An 18,324-nucleotide genomic window follows, 5' to 3' on the forward strand; every position below is an offset into this window, starting at 1 on the left:
GCTAATGCCAAGGCAGTTACAGACATTGGTAGTCATTCCTTAGCTGTGAGGCCCGTTACCTGCCCTGAGCAGAAACCCACTGATTCAATACGTTTGCTTCTAGACAAATCTGTGTTAGTCATTTCATGTAGATGAAATTTGTGTTGGTGATTCTGAAGTGACTACAGAACCATGGCTTACTTTTTGTTCCAATACCTTTTTGGCAACTAGAGTCCAATATTCCCGGCACCTCTATTTCCCCCCGTATGATCTTTTCGGTATGAGTTTTGTTAAACTATTTTCAACTGTTGCTGCAAGTTTTCAGGTACTTTAAGAAAGGAATGATGTGCCCGGGACCACATTGTAAAGCCCTTAGAAAATGTGCAAGCTGGACTACATTCATACTTTCCCCACACAGTAGTTAACCTGTACTGGAAATTTATCTTAGCACCTCCTTGTTTTGCCAATTCTCTTTCCAGCTACAGGTTGGCTGACACTGCTGAGTTCCTGTGCATGTGTGAATCATAGTGAAATGCCGTAAAAATCACATCTAGATTGGATGTGTGCATGTTTATGCATACCACAATGCTGCCCTTCGCTATGAAAATATAAGCTCTTAGGTTTATTTTCAAAGATGATGTTATATAATAAGTAATGTAATATTTCTCATGTAATTTGTTTGGGGTTTTTTGTCTATTTTCAATGTCAGTGGTTTGCAGAGTGCCACCAAGGAGCGTGGGATCGTTATCACCCGTTCCACATATCCCAGTAGTGGAAGATGGGCAGGACACTGGCTTGGTGATAACACGGCAGCTTGGGATCAGCTGGCTAAATCTATTATTGGTATGTAGAAGGAAAAGTATCTGTATTCAATTCACTGTGTGCAGTTATTTCTTTTTCTTCATCTATTTGCTTTTAGTATCCATGTGTTTTTTAGCTGAAAGAAGCCCTTTAGTTCAGCAACCACAATTTGTGGTCAATGCATTTTTTACTGCTGCTTCTTTGCTTCTGCACCGGGTGCTGGGAGCTCTTTTATCCCCTTGGGACTGGCCACCTTCATGCCCTGTGTCCTGCTACTCATTTCTTTGTTTGCTCCTGACCAGCCAGCTCCCATCTTCTTCTGCTACAGAAGAGCATGACACATTAGAGAAACCGCGGGGTTTGTGTTTGGATTTTTTCCTTCTCATTCAGCATTACAATATGTATTATCTATGCAACCATTAGCATACCAAAGAGGAGCAAAACCCCAACAACTAGTAATGTTGAATTATTTTTCCTTTCAGGTATGATGGAGTTCAGTCTCTTTGGAATATCTTATGTAAGCTAATGAGTTATTACCTTACATTTAATTATCTTGATGCTGTACAAGAATTTATAATATTCCAATTGGATTATTTTTAAACTTTCAGACAGGAGCCGATATCTGTGGCTTCTTCAAAGATTCAGAGTATGAGCTGTGTCTTCGCTGGATGCAGCTGGGTGCATTTTACCCATACTCCAGGAATCACAATGAGAAAGGGACAAAGGTGAGTTGCAATTTTTTAACGGTTGTTAAGGGGCCTTTGCCACACAGATGTAGAGACCAGACCAGACCAGAAGATCACACAAGCTGGGCTGGCTCAAAAAAAAAAGTGCATTCCAAGCAAAATGGACGAGAAGAGACCACGTCTGGCTCTTTATCAAATAAAAGTCGTCTTTATGTATAGGCTAGCTCCACTGTAAGCCTCCCCCTCACCTGGGAGGTTTTATGCCCACCGAGGGGCTGCTCTGGCATTCGAACCACTTGAAGGAAGCGTATTCTAAGTTTGCTTTGACTGAATCAAACTCCCACATATTTTTCCCTGTGTGCCGTTTTTGTTGAGAGGCACTGCAGCGGCAAGACTAAAATAGAGTGGTTTTATGGCAAACACACTTAAAGGAGCAAAACTGACCTTGGTGCTCTCAGCCCTAATTGTCCATAATTATACAACAAATGAGAAAATGGAAGAGTGTAATAAGATTCTGGAGTAAGACTTGGCAATTTCTGTGCTTTGCACATTTGCCACCATCAGATACTGTATTTCTTTTAAGAGTAAAGGCAAATAATTGCCTAAATGTAGGGTTATGCTGGCTAAGGACTATATTGTAGAAAGCTGTAAAACAAGATAACTGGAAAAATAAAAAAAAAAAAAAAATGAAACAGCACTTCTATTCCAGTCAAAGTTTCAGGTCTAGCAGAGTAGAGCTCTTTATATGGCATATATCTAATGGATTAAAGTCTCCTTTTCAAAAAGCGTGTGCTTTATCTTGCAGCGGCACACCTTTCGATGGGGCTTTTAAAGCCTTTAAAAATGCAGATTCAGGGTTATCATGTTGCTTCCAGTCTTACCCAATTTGCCAAGGTATTGTTCAATACATTTAATAAAGATGGGAAGTGCTCCCTGACATCAGTCATTAGTGCTTTGGTCTCTTCTTGCAAGTCCTGAGTGTTGCCCTGCAGAAAAGAGTGAGAATAAATGATGTACACTGGGATGTGTCATGCCTTTGGGACACCTTGCATTAGACATTTTTTACACTCTTCCCCTCCCCCCCCCCACCATTTTTTTCTCACCTTCCCTCTTTCTAGTTCCTCTCTTAGGGCTGACAGTGGTACCTACTGCTTTTAGTGTCATTTACTCCTTAATTGAAGAATAAGTAAATGAAGGTGCTCTAGTTCGAAGGAGAAATTTCCCTGGCCTTGTCTTGCTGCGTGGATTTTAATGCACATTTCGTAATTACTAACAGTAATAGGTTATATGAAGTCTGGAGGGAAACATAAAATGAATGAATGTGAACTTTCTTGTAAACATTAGCAAATTCTTTGACCTGTTCTTTGGCTTTTTACTTTTTGGTTTCAGGGGTTTTTTAGCTTTTCTGAACAAAACAATCCAGCTCGACTAACAATGGTCTCTTCTCTTTCAGAGGCAAGATCCTGTTTCTTGGAACTCAACATTTGAGGACATTTCCAGAAATGTACTGAACATAAGATACACCCTGTTGCCCTATTTCTACACATTAATGTACGATGCCCATGCCCATGGCAGCACTGTGATCCGCCCCGTACTCCATGAGTAAGTGCGAATCCTTTGCTCTCCTTATCAGGAATTTGCACTCAAACTTCTGTAGTTACTATCCTTCTAACAATAAATTTTTCTTTTAGTTACAGTAATTTTTATTTAAAAGAAAAAAAAAGCACAAGACTGAGAATATAAGCTTTCGATATCAAGTCTCACTTGAACAGTGATAGTTTTCCATTTTTCACTATGCAAAATTGAACATTTGCTTCTCTAGGAGTAATATTTAAATTTTAAAGCTCACCCTTAACCTCTTTAGGAGGAAGCAACATAAGTTTCATGTGATGCTGGGTACATGTAGAATCAAAAAAACAAATGTTGCAAACAGTCGGACAACAACTTTAAGCAAAAAAAGAGAGAATTCTGCCACAAGTCATGAGAGATTTGCAGGGAGAAATAGCTTGCTTTAATGGATGTCCAAGCTGATATAGCAGATTTTTTAAAAAAAATGTTGTTAGACACACAAAGCCTTCTCTGTTCCTGGCCAGGAGGTGCAGTACCTGCAAAAGCTTTAATTCCTTCTATTAAAAGATTTGGTCTAGTATCTGCATACATGTCTTGGCTGAGGAACACTGTGTCGTTTGCATGTATTGACTTGCCTTTTTTCAAAGAAACTCTAAGAAGAAAGTGGTTCCTAGTTTGTCCACTACTTAATCTTATTATTTCTAATACTGGCCAAGCACAACAGACCTTCTGAGTTTCGTGATCTAAATATACTGAAAAGCAAATGCAAAGAAATGGCAAAAAAAAAAAAGCTAAGTAATAGCTTGCATTTCTCTAATGAGTTTCACATTAGGATCTTTATGCATTCCTGGCAAGCATTAATTGATCTATGAATTATTAATACTAGATTAAAGATGAGGAAATAGTAGATACTAGGAATAGTAGATTCAATTACTGACAAAAAGCGTCTTGAAGAAGGAACACTTTGGAAAAATTCAGCACCCAATGCCTAATCTTTATTGTGTTCACTTGCAGGTTTGTAGAAGACACAACAACCTGGGAAATATATGAGCAGTTCCTCTGGGGACCTGCACTGCTCATCAGCCCTGTGATGCAGCAGGTACGTTTTTAAGCACTTATGAAAATATTAAAGTCACTTTAGCTAAACTTCGCTTTTTGATTTAAGGTGGCTAAAACAAGTATGTTTAATTCCAGAGTGCTGTAACAGTGAATGCTTACTTACCCAATGCCCGCTGGTACGATTACTACACAGTAAGTCATTTTAAAAATTATACATCTTCTTCACGGTGCTTCAGACAGCAGCAGGGTGCGCTGAGAGTGGTGCTGAGGTGTGAACTGTCTCTCTTCCTTTTACAAACTTGCATTCAGTATCAGTTCTTAGCAATGTAACATCTTTTTAGCTGATAAAAAAAAATCCTGGATTCCTGTATAATAATGTATAACAACATGATCACGGTTAGGGTAACTTAAAAGGTGATCTAATACCTTTAATTTGAAGTCCTTCTATTTACTTTTTTTAACCCTCAAATGATATACATAATGTCTTTATAAGGAATGCTGGAATGGAGGAAGACAAAACAGGTTTAGCTGCATCATCTTTCACAGAAAATAAGAAAAGCTTTGGTAACAGGAAGAGCAGGCATCAAAAGTCACTTCATTAATCACAAGTTCGTATTTCACCTGACTGGCCCCTTTGGTTCAGCTGCTGTCATCTATGGCCAAGCCAGCCTTTTATAGATACAGAATTTCAGTTTCTCTTAAAAGCATTATGTAGTTACTCCTGTAGTAACAACTCCTAATTAATCTGTCCAGCAAAAAATGATCATTTCATTCTAAAAAAACCTATAAAGTGAAGGCAATTCAGTAGAACACTCTTTTATTTTTTTGTAAATAGGATGAAGATATTGGCTTTAGGGGAGAGTTCAAAATTTTACAAGCTCCTTTGGATCATATCAACCTGCATATCCGAGGTGGATACATCCTTCCTTGGCAAAGACCTGCAAATACAACTTTTTACAGGTAAGATTAGCTGAAAATTTAAAATTTACTTTTGCACAATTACATCTAAATACTACCAGTCCTCAGAGAAGCTACATCTATGATACACTGAAACTTTATGGCTGGTTTTTCTTTTTGGTTTCCTCCTGATGGTCTCTTTTAATTTAATAGTATGGGCTTAGGAAGATGAGTATGGGAGATCAATTGAATGGCATACGATATTTCTTTAAAAATTCTAACATTTGATAAATATGAAATGTGATTAGCTGAAGGAACTGAGGAAACATTATTCTGTCTTCCATAGCCGCAAAAACCCTATGGGACTCACTGTCGCTTTGAATGACAATCTGTTTGCAGAAGGACAGCTTTATTGGGATGATGGGGTTCGCATTGGTATGTATGATGTTTCTTGCCCTCACAAAATTCTTTTTTTGCTATGAGAATGGTCAGGCAATAAAACAGGTTGCCTAGAGAGGCCATAGAGCCTCCACCCGTGGCCTAAACTAAAACAGACAAAACAAAACACAAGTGGGAAGTATGAACTGGGAAGAGTGGGAAGAGATGGAACAAATTACAGCAGTCCTTGAAAACCACGTAATACTCAGTTGCTGACTTACGAGCTTTTCTGTCTGCAGTTTTTAACAATAACACGGTTCTCAAAGTGGAAACTCCAAGCTGTAAGAAACTGATTCGCTTAGCTGTCGCTTTGGAAAAGAAGTGCTGGTGGTTACTTCTGCCTTAGAAGTCCTCAGCGTAGTGTGGTGGGTTTGAGGAGGAGCAATAGGAGCAGATGGAAATGATGGACTCTGGCCAAACCAATCACATTTCTTGAGGACATATCTGAACATGCCTTCAGAGACAAAACTGAATTAAACCTTCAGATTAGCATTATAGTAAAATGAGTTTTCCTGATTTAAACTGCATAATGCTATGACTTATAGAATTAATACGTTATAGAAATGAAATTTTGCCCTGGACCTAAGGCAACACAGATAAGACTTGCTCTCAAACTTATGGGAACCACAACCCTATATCATGTGGGAAGCTTTAACTAATTTCCTCAACATTAATTCATTTAAATCGTCTTCAGATAAGAGATACTTAAATGCCATTTATCCTTTCCATCCAGAGTATATTACCTTTGTAATAACAATAAGCTATCACCCGAGATTACTGAAAGTAATGCAGAAAATGGTATTATTTTGCATAATGATGTGTAGGGAAGTTTGCGGGATGCTCTTAGTGTATTCCAAGGTGCTTCACATACACCAATGCCTGTTAGCACTGGAATTCAGAAGTGATGGCTACGTATATGGAAGTCGGGTGATAAACGAAATTAGCATAGATTACAAGGTGCATCTCACCAGGGTGCCTGTGATCTGGTTTTGGTAGTGCAGAAAGGCGAGAACCTGCAATGTTCATGATTATCAGCACTACTTTGAGTGCATTTAGTGCTGAATAAGACGACTGATAAAATGTACAACAGCAATTTCAAAGAAACATCATCATCTATCGTGGTCACGCGTATATAGAAAATGGACACAATTCCTGAGCTGAAGTTTTGATAATGTGTTAACTAAGGTGAATAGCAAATACATTTTATTTTATTCTTTCTTTTTAACAGATGCATATGAAGATGGTGTGTATCTGCTAACGTCATTTACTGCTAATCAGGTATGCAATACTATCTCACCATTTCTGAATAATCACTTTAGGTGATTATTATTGTATTTTTAACTATACATATTTTAATCTGGGACTTCCCAGTGTCTAGATATCCCACCCTAACACTGATCTGTGCTCATGACTGAATGGATTATAAGTAAAATGATTAAACGGTGTAAGAACAAATTTAAGAATGATTCTGAAGATACCAATTTCAGCGAATTATTAGAGTGTACATTTATGGCATTGTAATTTCTGATATGATTCTGAAAGTACAAGTTTAGTTCATAAATGATTTCTATAAAGTGAAAGCACATATCAATGCAGAACATCTGGAGCTTGCAGATGGGTCAGAACAGCTGTGCCAGGAAAACCAGCCCTTGCTGGTGAGAAGGAAGCTGGAGGTTGCAGACAGGAAGCTTTAAGGACTAAAGGCTTTGACCCTGGCTTAGGAGAAGTACCTTAACTACAGAGAAGTACCTCTGCCCAGCAAACAATTTGGGTTTCTTCTCAAGAATGGGCACCTAACATTGTTTCTAGCTCATTTTGCAAGTCAGGGTCCTCCTTGCTATTCTCTACCGTGTTGCTCAAGCTATGTTGCTGCTTCAAAAAAGAAAAGTTCACAGGGTCAGAAGGAGAGCGTTTCTGTTAGTAGTGCATTTGCCTGTATTCACTGTAGAATGTATTTATTGTGTGCAATCTTAATTCTGGGAGGAAGCAGGAGAATACAGAGTAATTGGCAACCACAAAAGAAATCACTCTCTAAAATGGCAAAGAGGGGGGCACAGGACCTGCCTCATTCATGAGTCCTACTCATGCCCTCCCATCGATGACAAACCAGAGATGTCTTAGTGGTTATGAGTCATAAACTTGAGTCCCAGTCCTAGGATGACGTATTCTATAGAATACATCTCTGCATCCTGTAGGAGATGGTGGGTTTTGCTGCTGTGGCCGTATCACGTTGCAAAGCCCACGAGGGGCAGCCTGATAGGAGAGCAGAGCTTTGGCTTAGTCCCAGCCACAGCTTTGCACAGTGGCCAGTGTGGAGTCACTCCCTCGGTTCAGGATTGTTTTTTCCCTTTATTCTTCAGCACAGAAAATCTGGCATGCATTCCTGGGTAACTAAGTCAATGAAAAGGAGTGTTTATTTTAAGTGCTGGTGTTTCTAGGTTGTCAGGTTTCAATTTTTATCATAACCAGTTGCATATCTGGAATTAAATTAGACTGTAATTATATGGACTTTTGGTTTAAAAGAAATGCTTTTTCTATTTTAATAGAAAACACACTTTGTTATTTCATTAGTTTTCTAGGGTGCCAGAATGTCTTCTAATTTTATCTGTACTGTTCTTTCTTGTCATTTAATTCTGTCTTTGTCAAATAATTGGATGTTAATTACTAAGGAAGAGAAGTTTGTTTTGCTAATATTCACTATTTGCAGTTGCAAGGAGATTATAAAATAAATGCACCTTCCCCTGCTCTCACAGAAAGTTGGTAAGGAAAAGTATAATTAAAGAGGTCTTGAATCAACCAACAATGAAAAAGACGCTAAAAGTAATACCCTCTGAGCACTAAAAGTGCAGAATTACATCATAGCCCAATTGCATGGGATCACACTTGGACTAGGAACGTGCAGGCACCATCTCTGGGCTGCTTAACATGGCATTCACTCTCTGGAGACCTGCTGGTCCTGGGTGCACCCTGTAGAAACCCTGTGCCCATAGTCTACTTCAAATCACAGCAGCTGGAAATGGGAGGGGAGCTGTGAGTGCTGAGGGAGATGATGGTGGTGGAGGAAGCTGTTCTGGGAGGGCATAAAGCAGGGAAAGCAGAGCCTGGATCAGGCCTCATAGGAGCCAGGAGACGAGGCATAACCGCTGCCCCTGTGACAGTGATGGAGGCGTTTGTCCACGCAGCGCTTGCTGCCCGTGTCAGGGGTTAAGAGCATCTGGTTGCTTTGCTCCTCACATCTATCAGCCAAGCAGCAATTAGAGACACAGCAGAGCTCAGGATCTAGCCAGAATAACGATGTAAAGAAAACTGAAGCCTTCAGCATTTGAAAAATAAATAACAACATACAGGTAGTTTTTTAAAAAAATAATTAAAAAAAATGGAAAAGAGGAAAGTAATTGAAAAGCTCGAGGTGATTTGTACCAATCTAATGACAATATCTGATTTTTTTTTTTTTTTCCTTTTTCTTTCAGAGTGTTTTAGATATCAAGGTTTTGCATCCAGGTTACACTGATCCAAACAACTTAATGTTTACTGACATTAAAGTCCTGGGGGTGTCCACCAATGTTCAGCAGGTGACTGTATCACAGAGCAACGGGACAATTGCATCGTCTCACACTGTGGACTACAACACCACCAAGAAGGTGAGATGCCAGTTGCAGGGTAATGCTACCTTCACAACTGCGTATGTGCTCTTAAACCTTTGGAGATTCAGCTCTCAGCTGTAATAGCATATTTAAAATGTATTTCAGCAAGATACGTCAGCTACCATCAGGTAACGACTATATAATACACTGTTTGATATATAGTGAATATTGTGCAGTAACTGTGGTAGGGCTTTTAAGCATGGAAATTACTGCTGAGGAACCCAAACTGCTTCTGACAGTGGAAAAGTGGTGGATTTTGGTTTGTGCTTGCTTTCCTAATAGCTTACTTGGGCCCTGTGAGATCTGAAGGAAGGAACAACAACTACAAGTCTTTTCATAGTCTCTACATGACCCTGTTGTTGTCAGTCTTGTCTGACAACATTTTCATTTCCCAGCCCTGTTTACCTACGACCATTTCTCATTCTGTCATGTCACATTTCGGCTGTAGGCATTGCAGCACAGGGTTCGTACACGTAAAAGTCAAATCCTGCTTCTTCTAAAGTTATGGGCATACCTTCGACCAACTTCAGAGCAAGGGGGTTTCTATCTGCATGGGTCATGCTGCCCAGGGCATTTCTGCCCTCCTGCTTCCCCGGACAATCAAGGCAAGCACTCCTAAAGGCAGCTGAAATAAATGTGTTTACTTGTATTGCTGCTCAAGACGGCACTCCTGTGGAGCATCTTTTAAATATGAACGGAACTGCTGAGGCGTTCAGTCTTGCCAGCCTTCTGGTAGAGGGAGACTGCCTCACCTCTTCTGTTAGTGGGATCTTACTACGCTTCCTTTGAAACTCAGTATTCTGTTAAGTCTTAGTTCTTTCTCTCTTTCACGGAAAGCCAGAACTGTGTAAATTTTGTACATAACCAAGAAGAGGAGTTAAAAATGTAAAAGGGAATGGAAGTATTTCACTCTGCTGTGGACTTTTGGATGGAAAAAAGTGAATTCATATGCACAGTTGAATTATTTGTGGTCAAGTTTTGCTGCCTTTTTAAAATTCTTTTTTTTTTTTTTTCCTTAAAAATAAAAAATAAAAGGAAACTCAGCTCCAAAAGAGCCTTTGAATGAAGGGAACAGATCAGAGCCTCATGATCAGACATACCAAATCTATGCTGGTTAAACTATGTTTATAGTGATACAAACACAAAAGCAAAGGAAGAGGAATAAATTCTTGTAACCTAAAATGAGAAGACACGATATCCTCTATTGAACACAGAAAAAAACAGTGGATCTTCAGGGCAGAGTTACTAACTGTTCATTTTGTTTATTTTTTTCACAGGTCCTGACAATCAGCAGGCTTCAACTTGAATTAGGCAAAGAGTACACTGTACAATGGAGCTAAAATGCTGCAAAACAACATTGGCCATACCACTGAATTTTCTCGTTGTTCTAAAACTTTCAATTTTTCAGTTTTCAGAGTGCCTCTTTGTCATCTTAGAATACTTTTTTACTATGAAAACATACTAGTTACAGTCAGTTCATATGAAGGTATTATGTGTATAAAGCAGTCACGTTTCAGTATTGTTGAAGGTTACAAGATGTGAAGCAAAACCTGTATTTTAAACCGTATGACACTTCCGTGTAACTTCATCTTTCAAAACTGACAACTGTGTGTAAAACTCCCTGTTTTCTCAGAGTAGAAATTGACTGGCTTCACGCATGCCAAATTTTGTAAAAAAAGATATAGTTGGTGTCACCTGCATGGATTTGCAGCCATAATTTTGCGTATATTTAGCTTTCATCTTAATTTTAATTATGCCTATATAAGTCACCACTACAGAGAAGTATTTAAGGCCAGACAAAGTAAAAGTAAATGTTTTCAGATTACTGATTTAGCACAAAATGATAATTCATGTTGTTGATCTATAAAGTACGAAAGTACTTTCAAAACTAATTTGTAGGGGTCTTTCCGTATGACTTTAGCCAGACATTTGTGTTCCCCGGTGTTTTGATCCAAAGCTGTAAAATTAAACCTGAAGTTTCAAGGTTAATTAATGAACGTTGGTGTCTCAGTGTTTATTTCATTGAAGGAAATGTTGTTCTATGTTTACTATAATAGTAATTCATGTTAAAGACTCTTTGTATCCCAAGAGTGCAGCATATGATCTAAACAGATTGGTAAAGCATGTTTACAATTAAATTTAATGGGAATAAACTGCTGTCAGAGGTAGTAGTAATCTCTAGTGACTGTGCTTAAGGATTCATTCAAAGGATTCCTCTCTGCTTTAAAATTTTTTTGTTAAAACAGCTAAGTAGCCAACATCTTGTAGGTGGATCACTGTAAGGGCTGAATTTATTGAAACTTCCCTGTAAAGTTATAATGAAATTGGCAATCCAGGGAAAATGAGAATTTAGGACTAAAGTTGCCATTTTGACAAATATGTTTGTCTGAAGGAACAAACTACACTGTTACTCCAGAGCCAGTGGTGACCAGCTCCGTAAGTTAGCAGATGCAAGGACATGTCCCATTGCTGCAGAGGGGAGGTGCAGGTTACCGACCCTTCGACCCATTCCCCATCACGTTATGTCCTCCCACTTTCTGCCCACCCCACTGACGTGTGAAACACTAGGTACAGCCAAAGGCTTCCAAGAGCTTATTTTCATCATTTTCCTTATTAGTTTTATGTGGGGAGCCTCATTGTTCCGTTTTCTCGGCTTTGAGAGGCTCAGCACATCAGCTGAACTACCTGCATTTCAGCCACAGGGGAAGGCGCTTTTTTACTGAGTCCCCGAGATAGTAATAATTCATGAGGAACTCATACAGACTGAGAAATCACAGCTTCAAACAGGCATCGGCCATCTTACAGAGGTGCTCCCTGCTGTGTCTCTTCCAAAGGCCGGGAAGTGAGCATCCCCTCCCGCAGCTGGTACAGGCACGTGCAGCGTCACGGTCCTCTGCTGGAGACCAAAGAAGCTATATGCTGAACCGGGTGGCATTTTTCTCAGGTCGGTAGTAGCTCTTCATGCCATGTTTCTTTTTGGGTCAGATACGGACGCGTGTTGTGAAACATCTCCTGCTGCTCAAAGTCCCGTTAAAGTCCATGAGCCGTGCCAAATAGTTTGTGGGGCAGTTTTCAACCGAATTAAGTGAGCAGCACCAAACATACTATTTGTGTCGAGGATAGGATATTTTTGACTATCATTCTCTGAGTAGTTTGACTTTCTAGCACTTAAAAAAATTACTCGTAAAATAGCGAAACACCACACACAGGTTTGACGTAATCCTGCTGCCCGTTGCACCAGAAGATTCTCACGGAAGGCACAGCATCTTCCCTGAAGGCCATAAAGTTCTGCTTTCACTGTCCTTTTTCTGTACTTTATTGGCTGCTGTCCTGGGCATTCTTAAAAAATAAATCCAAAGCAAACAGTACCCGTGAAATATATTGGTATATTAAAATTTTCAGCAAACCATTTTCAGCAGGGTTCTCTGTCATATGTACAGCTGAAATCTGCCTGAAAGGGAGGGAGAGTGCATATATATTTATAGATAGATATAAATATAGATATTCTATAAATATATACACACATCATTATATATGCATACACACATATGTATACAGAAATATGTATATACATATCTATTTAACCATGATATATACACACACATATATGTGCATATATATGCATACGTAAATACATGTGTTTTATTTCATCATTAATAAGTGGAGTTCCAGTCTACTGAGACTTTTAAAAAATTTTAGTAATGTTCAGGTTTGAGGGGAACCACACCAGAGAACAGCCAGATGCAAACAGTGTACACCTTTTTCCCTTGAAAAAAATGTTCAAGGTTTAAGTAGCTCATCCCAAACCTCATGGGAATCAACAAGGTTTTTTTCTTTGGGCTTTGGATCGACTCCTGAAAGATTAGGTCTGTTTTTGAAAACCTGTGTTTCCTGCCCCTGGCACGGCTCCCAGCACAGGTACAGCTTCATTTACCAGAGCAACAACGGCCGTGGAATCCATTCTTGCAGACCTAGAACGCAGCCTGGAGATTAAATCAAGGTCAAGTAACAGGTTAATGAACTTTATGAAACTGGCTCTCCTAGCTGTGTAATTAGGAGCTGTCATCAAACAAAACCTTTGGCATTCCAAGTGTCTCTAACCTCGGCATACAGAGGAGCTAGGAAACGCAGCAGCGCACAGCGATTGCACTTAAAACCTGGTGGTGGTGGAAAAAAGCTGCTGCAGGAGGAACAAACGCGAGTGTTCTCGCTGTAGGAGTGCAGCGCATACAGAGGCAATGCCCGGTGAATCCCTCTCCAGATGACAGCTTTTCACATCCTGGCAGATTATCCTGACTGTTTTAAAGAAAAGCAAGTATTTTTTTACACACGTGAGGAATGGTTAATGCTGCAGTTATTTACCCCCACACCGGTGAAGGTGCCGCACAAGCCTGAGCTGTGGTCCAGCTCCCCGAAATAGCCTGAGCGCAAGGCCACCGGCCAGCCGGCAACGGGACTGCTGGAGGCCAGGTCCATAACTCCACCACAAATCAAGAGGAAATTACATTTCCAATGACAGGTAGCACGACCTTCAATACCTCGCAGAACAGAAGCATTTTTATATCCAATTATTACTAATTCATCAACCGGCCGGGCAACCGCTGTGTTTGCCCTTGTGCACTGAGCCCACTCAGCCAACATGAAGGAGAACGTGCTCTGACAGAACACGGCATGTTTGGGTTGCAAAGGTCAAGGTGGGTTTTTCTGGGTGGATTTCCACCTGGCCTCTGTGTTTCCTGCTATGAAAGCTCTGCTTTTGGTCTTAAAGAGAGAGAAAGCAGAGATAACCGCAAAACTGGGTTTTCAAAAAAACCCTGGGTTTTCATTTCACTCCTTTTTTCCCTCCTATTTCTCAAATAGGAAGCATAGCAGACCTCTCTGCAGTCTGCCACACCATTTAGTAGTTTATCTTTGTTTTTTAAATACCATTACATGGCTGTAGCAATGTGTGGTATTCAGATCTAATTACCTTTCTCATGCTTGGAAAGTGGAAGAGTCCAAGAATGCTTCAATAATACAACACGTGAAGCACAAGCCTGGAAAGAGCTGGGAGCTTTCTTCCTAGCAACCATAACGTGATGAGCGCTATCGAGGTGACAGCTCTGTAAATTACATCCTTGCCAGACGAGTAGCTGGAGGACATTTTCTGAGGAGCACCATGTAATAACCAGAGGGTGACTTACCTTAAACAGATTCTGACTCAAAAACCTATGGAAATGATAATGAAATACTGGTGTTTCCAGGATGCTTTTGGGTCAGAACCCAGGTTTCCAAGCTGTAGGGTTAATTCCTGCAGTATCACACCTGATATTACTTCTGGGAAGATGACAGAAGCTACAGATTTCAGTGATAGCTTTCTTATACCATATATAGCATAAATAGTGGATTTTCTAAATATTTGCGGTTCTTGTGGGTTAAAATGTTGTCGGGATGCTCGCAAGTTTTGCCTTTTGGAAGATGCTGCTGTGTGATTGTCCATCCTTAGCAGCGAGGTGTTCAATACAAGATCTTCTCCCTTAGCTAAGATCTTCCTCCATGAAAGTATTGCATTTTGAAAGCAGCTCTTTTGCTGCTAAAAAGAAGTGTTCAGTTATGCCAACTTACAGGAAAACCGCCACTAATTGGTGTGGGAAGGAAATTGTAAATAATCAACTCACATTTACCTTCAGCATGATGCCAAAGGGTTTCCAAATGATGCTCTTAGCTACTCTGAAGGACTTCTCTTGGGTACAACGTACACGAGTGAGTGGATGGGCTGCCTGGGGTGGGGTATCTCTGTTGAACAGGAGCAGGTATCACTGCACTAAAGAGACATTTACGGCCCTGAAATTACTATTCCACTAATGTAAAAGACAAAACCATGTCACACTTGGCTGTGCTTGTTCTAATGAAACTGCCACACACAAGCGCAGTTAATTGGATTTTTCCCTGGAGTCTAGAAGTAACAGCTGGATGGCAACATCTGGCACCACGGCGGGAGCGTGGTCTGGCTTTGCCAAGTGAGCGGCATCTCTCCATTCGGGAGAGCACGGCGGGGTGAAGTTTTCAAATGTCTTCACTGCTCCAGCACGGGGGGCTCAGCTCTACCTCCCTTCTGGGACGAGGAGTTCTTCCTTCCCTCCTTAGGTCTTATTTATCTCGAGGTGGTGACCCAGTCAGCATGGTTTTATGTTTTAAAGCGTCTCCCAACTCCAGTGACAGGCACTGAGAGAAACATTTTCATTCTGTTTTTCAAAAATGCAAGGCTTTTTGTACTATCAGTTGATGAACTTTTTGGGTTTTCTTTAGCTAAACCAGGAAATTTTGGTAAGAAGCTACACCAGTAACGAAGAGTTTGTTCCTTGCTCTTCACATTTACCAAAAATACTAATCTCGTATTCTGAGGATTAAGCCAAGCTTGATGGTTTGCTCACTGCTATTAGTAATATGAATATATTACAATATGAATTGTTATGAATTTTTGAGTGATGATGAACTGGAATTGATAAAAGTGAATCCAATGGGATATAACGCTTCAAATTATCCTATGTGGAAATGTTATGTGTTTAAATACATATTTGGTATATGTTACATATATGTAATTCATAAGTGAATGTGTAAGTATATACACTTATGCATGCACTATATAAATTCTTTGTTATTAATATTTTAATTTCTATTATGTAAAATAAGGGGGGGGGTTACTTATTATATGGTTATTCTCAAATCCAGAGTCTTTTCAGTTGAATTTTTAATGCGTATGAGGCATTATGCACATTATAATAATTATGTAATAAGCAATTTAGAAATGCTCTCTGACCAGTGGTTCCCTTTTAATAATCTCGTGAGACCTTTCAGGCGGATATGGTGCACCGTTTACTCCCACCCATACAAACCCTGTATTCGGGGTCAGGCCATAAAGCAGCTGATACTAATATATTCCAGCCATTTCTAAAAACGGAAGCAATTTGCATTGAGCACTCAATGCAGAAAAGGCAAATAAAAGTGGCGTTCATGAGGGATGACCAAAAAGTATTTGTTAAAAACATTATTTGCCATAAATTGCTTCTTAAAAATACCATGGGGATGGGGGAGAGCAAAGAACGTGGTCTAGAGGAGTCCCTCCAGGTCCGTGGCTTGCTTTGCTGGCATGGGAAGAGCTGAGCTGGAGGATCTGCTGTGGAACGTAGAAAATGTTCAACTCCTATGTAGACCTGAATATCCAAACCTAGGGCTCATCAGGGCACAGCCACAGGAGTTGGAGTTAAATCAGATGTGTACCGGAGTTGCTACAACAGCCTTCCAATCCCTTGTATTTGGGGATTGTTCCTGCACGAGGTGTCACCAGGACAGTTTGATTCACTTTGAAACAGCCAGTTAAAAGAATAACCTCGTGTCTGGCTTTCATATTTGGATAAAGGTCTAGAACTGAGGAGTCCAATCTGATGTTTTGAATCTAGGAGAGCTGCTGCCTAAAAAATGCAGAAATGTGATGGCTTCTGTTATTTTCTCCTGAATATGAATGCAATGGAGAGTAACAGACTGTGACTGGTGATTGCAATGTTTGACATGAAGCCAGCAAACAGAAATTTGAGAGAGAATTAGGCTCTTTTTCAGGCCCAACCATTTTGCCTCACTTATTATTACCTTCACTAATATATTTAATTCTATCAGTTATCATTTTTAACAGATTCATGTGGAAATAAATAGCATTTTTAACAATATTTGCAGTCAGATATGTATTTAATAAGTGTTATCTGTAACGACACTTGCTGCCTCCTCTGAAAAGACTGCACAGCTCAGTACATTCATTTAAAATAACAGCTGCAACATCTCTTTTCTCCTCTCTGATGTCTCCTATTTGATCTACACAACTCCTCGCAACATCCCGACACCTATATCTTATCATTTCTGTAGGGCCGGTTGGATTAGAACAGACAGAAAAAACAGCTCCGGGAGGATCTGTCCTGTTAGGAAACGCGGCTGGGTTTGTTGGTGAATCCCGACGCTCTTATCCGCTGCGCCAGGATTAAGGCGTCCCACTCCCTCCCCGTTGTCACTTCTTGGGGGTGAGCGATGAGAGGAGGGACTTGGCCAGCTCTAGCTGGGCCAGACGTGACCAAGGGTAAAGCTAATTAATCAGAGCCAGGGAAAGGGAAAGGTTTTCCTCCTGCACTAATACCACTAAATAATATCTCCTTGGGTATAACATCATAACGCTGTTTGGGAATCCTAGGAGAAACAGCAACCCTCATTGAAATGGTTCTCCAGCAACTCGCAGAGAGCCTTCGCTCGCAAGCAACGGGGGAGCTTTCCCCTCCCCTCCTCCTGTGCCATCCCCCCTTCACCCCGACAACTCTGCCTTCCAATTCCGGGTGGCCCCGGGCACCCCTCGCCCCCAGTCCCGTGGGGTCCATCCCCCCGTCCCTGCAGGACCGAGAGAGCCAAACAGCGGCTCGGCAGGTGCCTCGTGTCTGGACACGCCGGGCAGCCCCGTCCTGGGCTCGGCAGAAGCCCCGAGGTGCAAAGGCGGAACGCTTCCTTACGGCAGGGCATCAGTCAAAGGGTGTTCTGATGTTTCAAAGTTATACATTTCCCTCCTATTAAATAATGAGTGAAAAGAAAATAGAATTTCCTACACTGCATATACAAGCTCTCAGATTAATTTTATTGCTATCCGGTATTCCCGGATTCATTTTCCGTTGCAGCAGGCAGGGATGCTCGGGAAGCATGTTTTGTTATTTTTCATACCAGGCAGCTCTTGCTTCCTCTACAAGTTCCCATCTGATTCCTTTAATGAAATACCTCTCACAATTGAGCTAATCTCTCCCGCAGCTCCTCCTTTTCTCATTTTCACTGCCAGCCTCTGCCTTCTGTTCGCTCTGTGCTGCTATCAGTCTTAAGAAAATGCTTTTACGGGTTCTACCTATTCCATCTCTGACTTTAGAAAACGAAATATTTTCATGCTGCCTCTACACACCGCAATTTTAAATGGATCTAATCGGTTCTGCCCTCTACCTTTTATAACTAGAAACACTTTCAAATGAAAATTGAGATATCGCATCCTTCAGTGATAGCCTAATCTCTCACTCTTCCCATATAACATTTCAAGCAATAAAAAAAAAAAAAGTTTGCCTGACTTTGAGAACTTTTACCCACAGCACAAAAGCCTTTTCCAAGAGTTTTAATTGAAGCTAAATATTTATTTAGGTTACAATGTCCTATCTTTAACTTGAATAGAATATTTCCTTTTCTTGTATTTAACCTTTGAT

At 40.4% G+C, this 18,324-nt stretch overlaps 1 protein-coding gene across 1 annotated transcript in view; it reads left to right on the forward strand.

Moving 5' to 3' along the window:
- The window catches only part of SI (sucrase-isomaltase), a 53,858-nt gene extending 42,613 nt beyond the window's left edge, over positions 1–11,245 (forward strand). Inside the window, exons 38-48 of the mRNA XM_075761625.1 lie at positions 689–822; positions 1,263–1,297; positions 1,389–1,505; positions 2,920–3,068; positions 4,050–4,134; positions 4,230–4,286; positions 4,930–5,054; positions 5,338–5,426; positions 6,658–6,707; positions 8,900–9,070; positions 10,351–11,245. Of these exons, the coding sequence (XP_075617740.1) occupies positions 689–822; positions 1,263–1,297; positions 1,389–1,505; positions 2,920–3,068; positions 4,050–4,134; positions 4,230–4,286; positions 4,930–5,054; positions 5,338–5,426; positions 6,658–6,707; positions 8,900–9,070; positions 10,351–10,413 (1,075 nt within the window). The 3' untranslated portion in view covers positions 10,414–11,245. The remainder of the gene's footprint in view (positions 1–688; positions 823–1,262; positions 1,298–1,388; positions 1,506–2,919; positions 3,069–4,049; positions 4,135–4,229; positions 4,287–4,929; positions 5,055–5,337; positions 5,427–6,657; positions 6,708–8,899; positions 9,071–10,350) is intronic.
- The last annotated feature ends 7,079 nt before the right edge of the window (positions 11,246–18,324 follow it).

Source organism: Balearica regulorum, chromosome 9, assembly GCF_011004875.1.
Source record: "Balearica regulorum gibbericeps isolate bBalReg1 chromosome 9, bBalReg1.pri, whole genome shotgun sequence".
NCBI classification, from domain to species: domain Eukaryota; kingdom Metazoa; phylum Chordata; class Aves; order Gruiformes; family Gruidae; genus Balearica; species Balearica regulorum.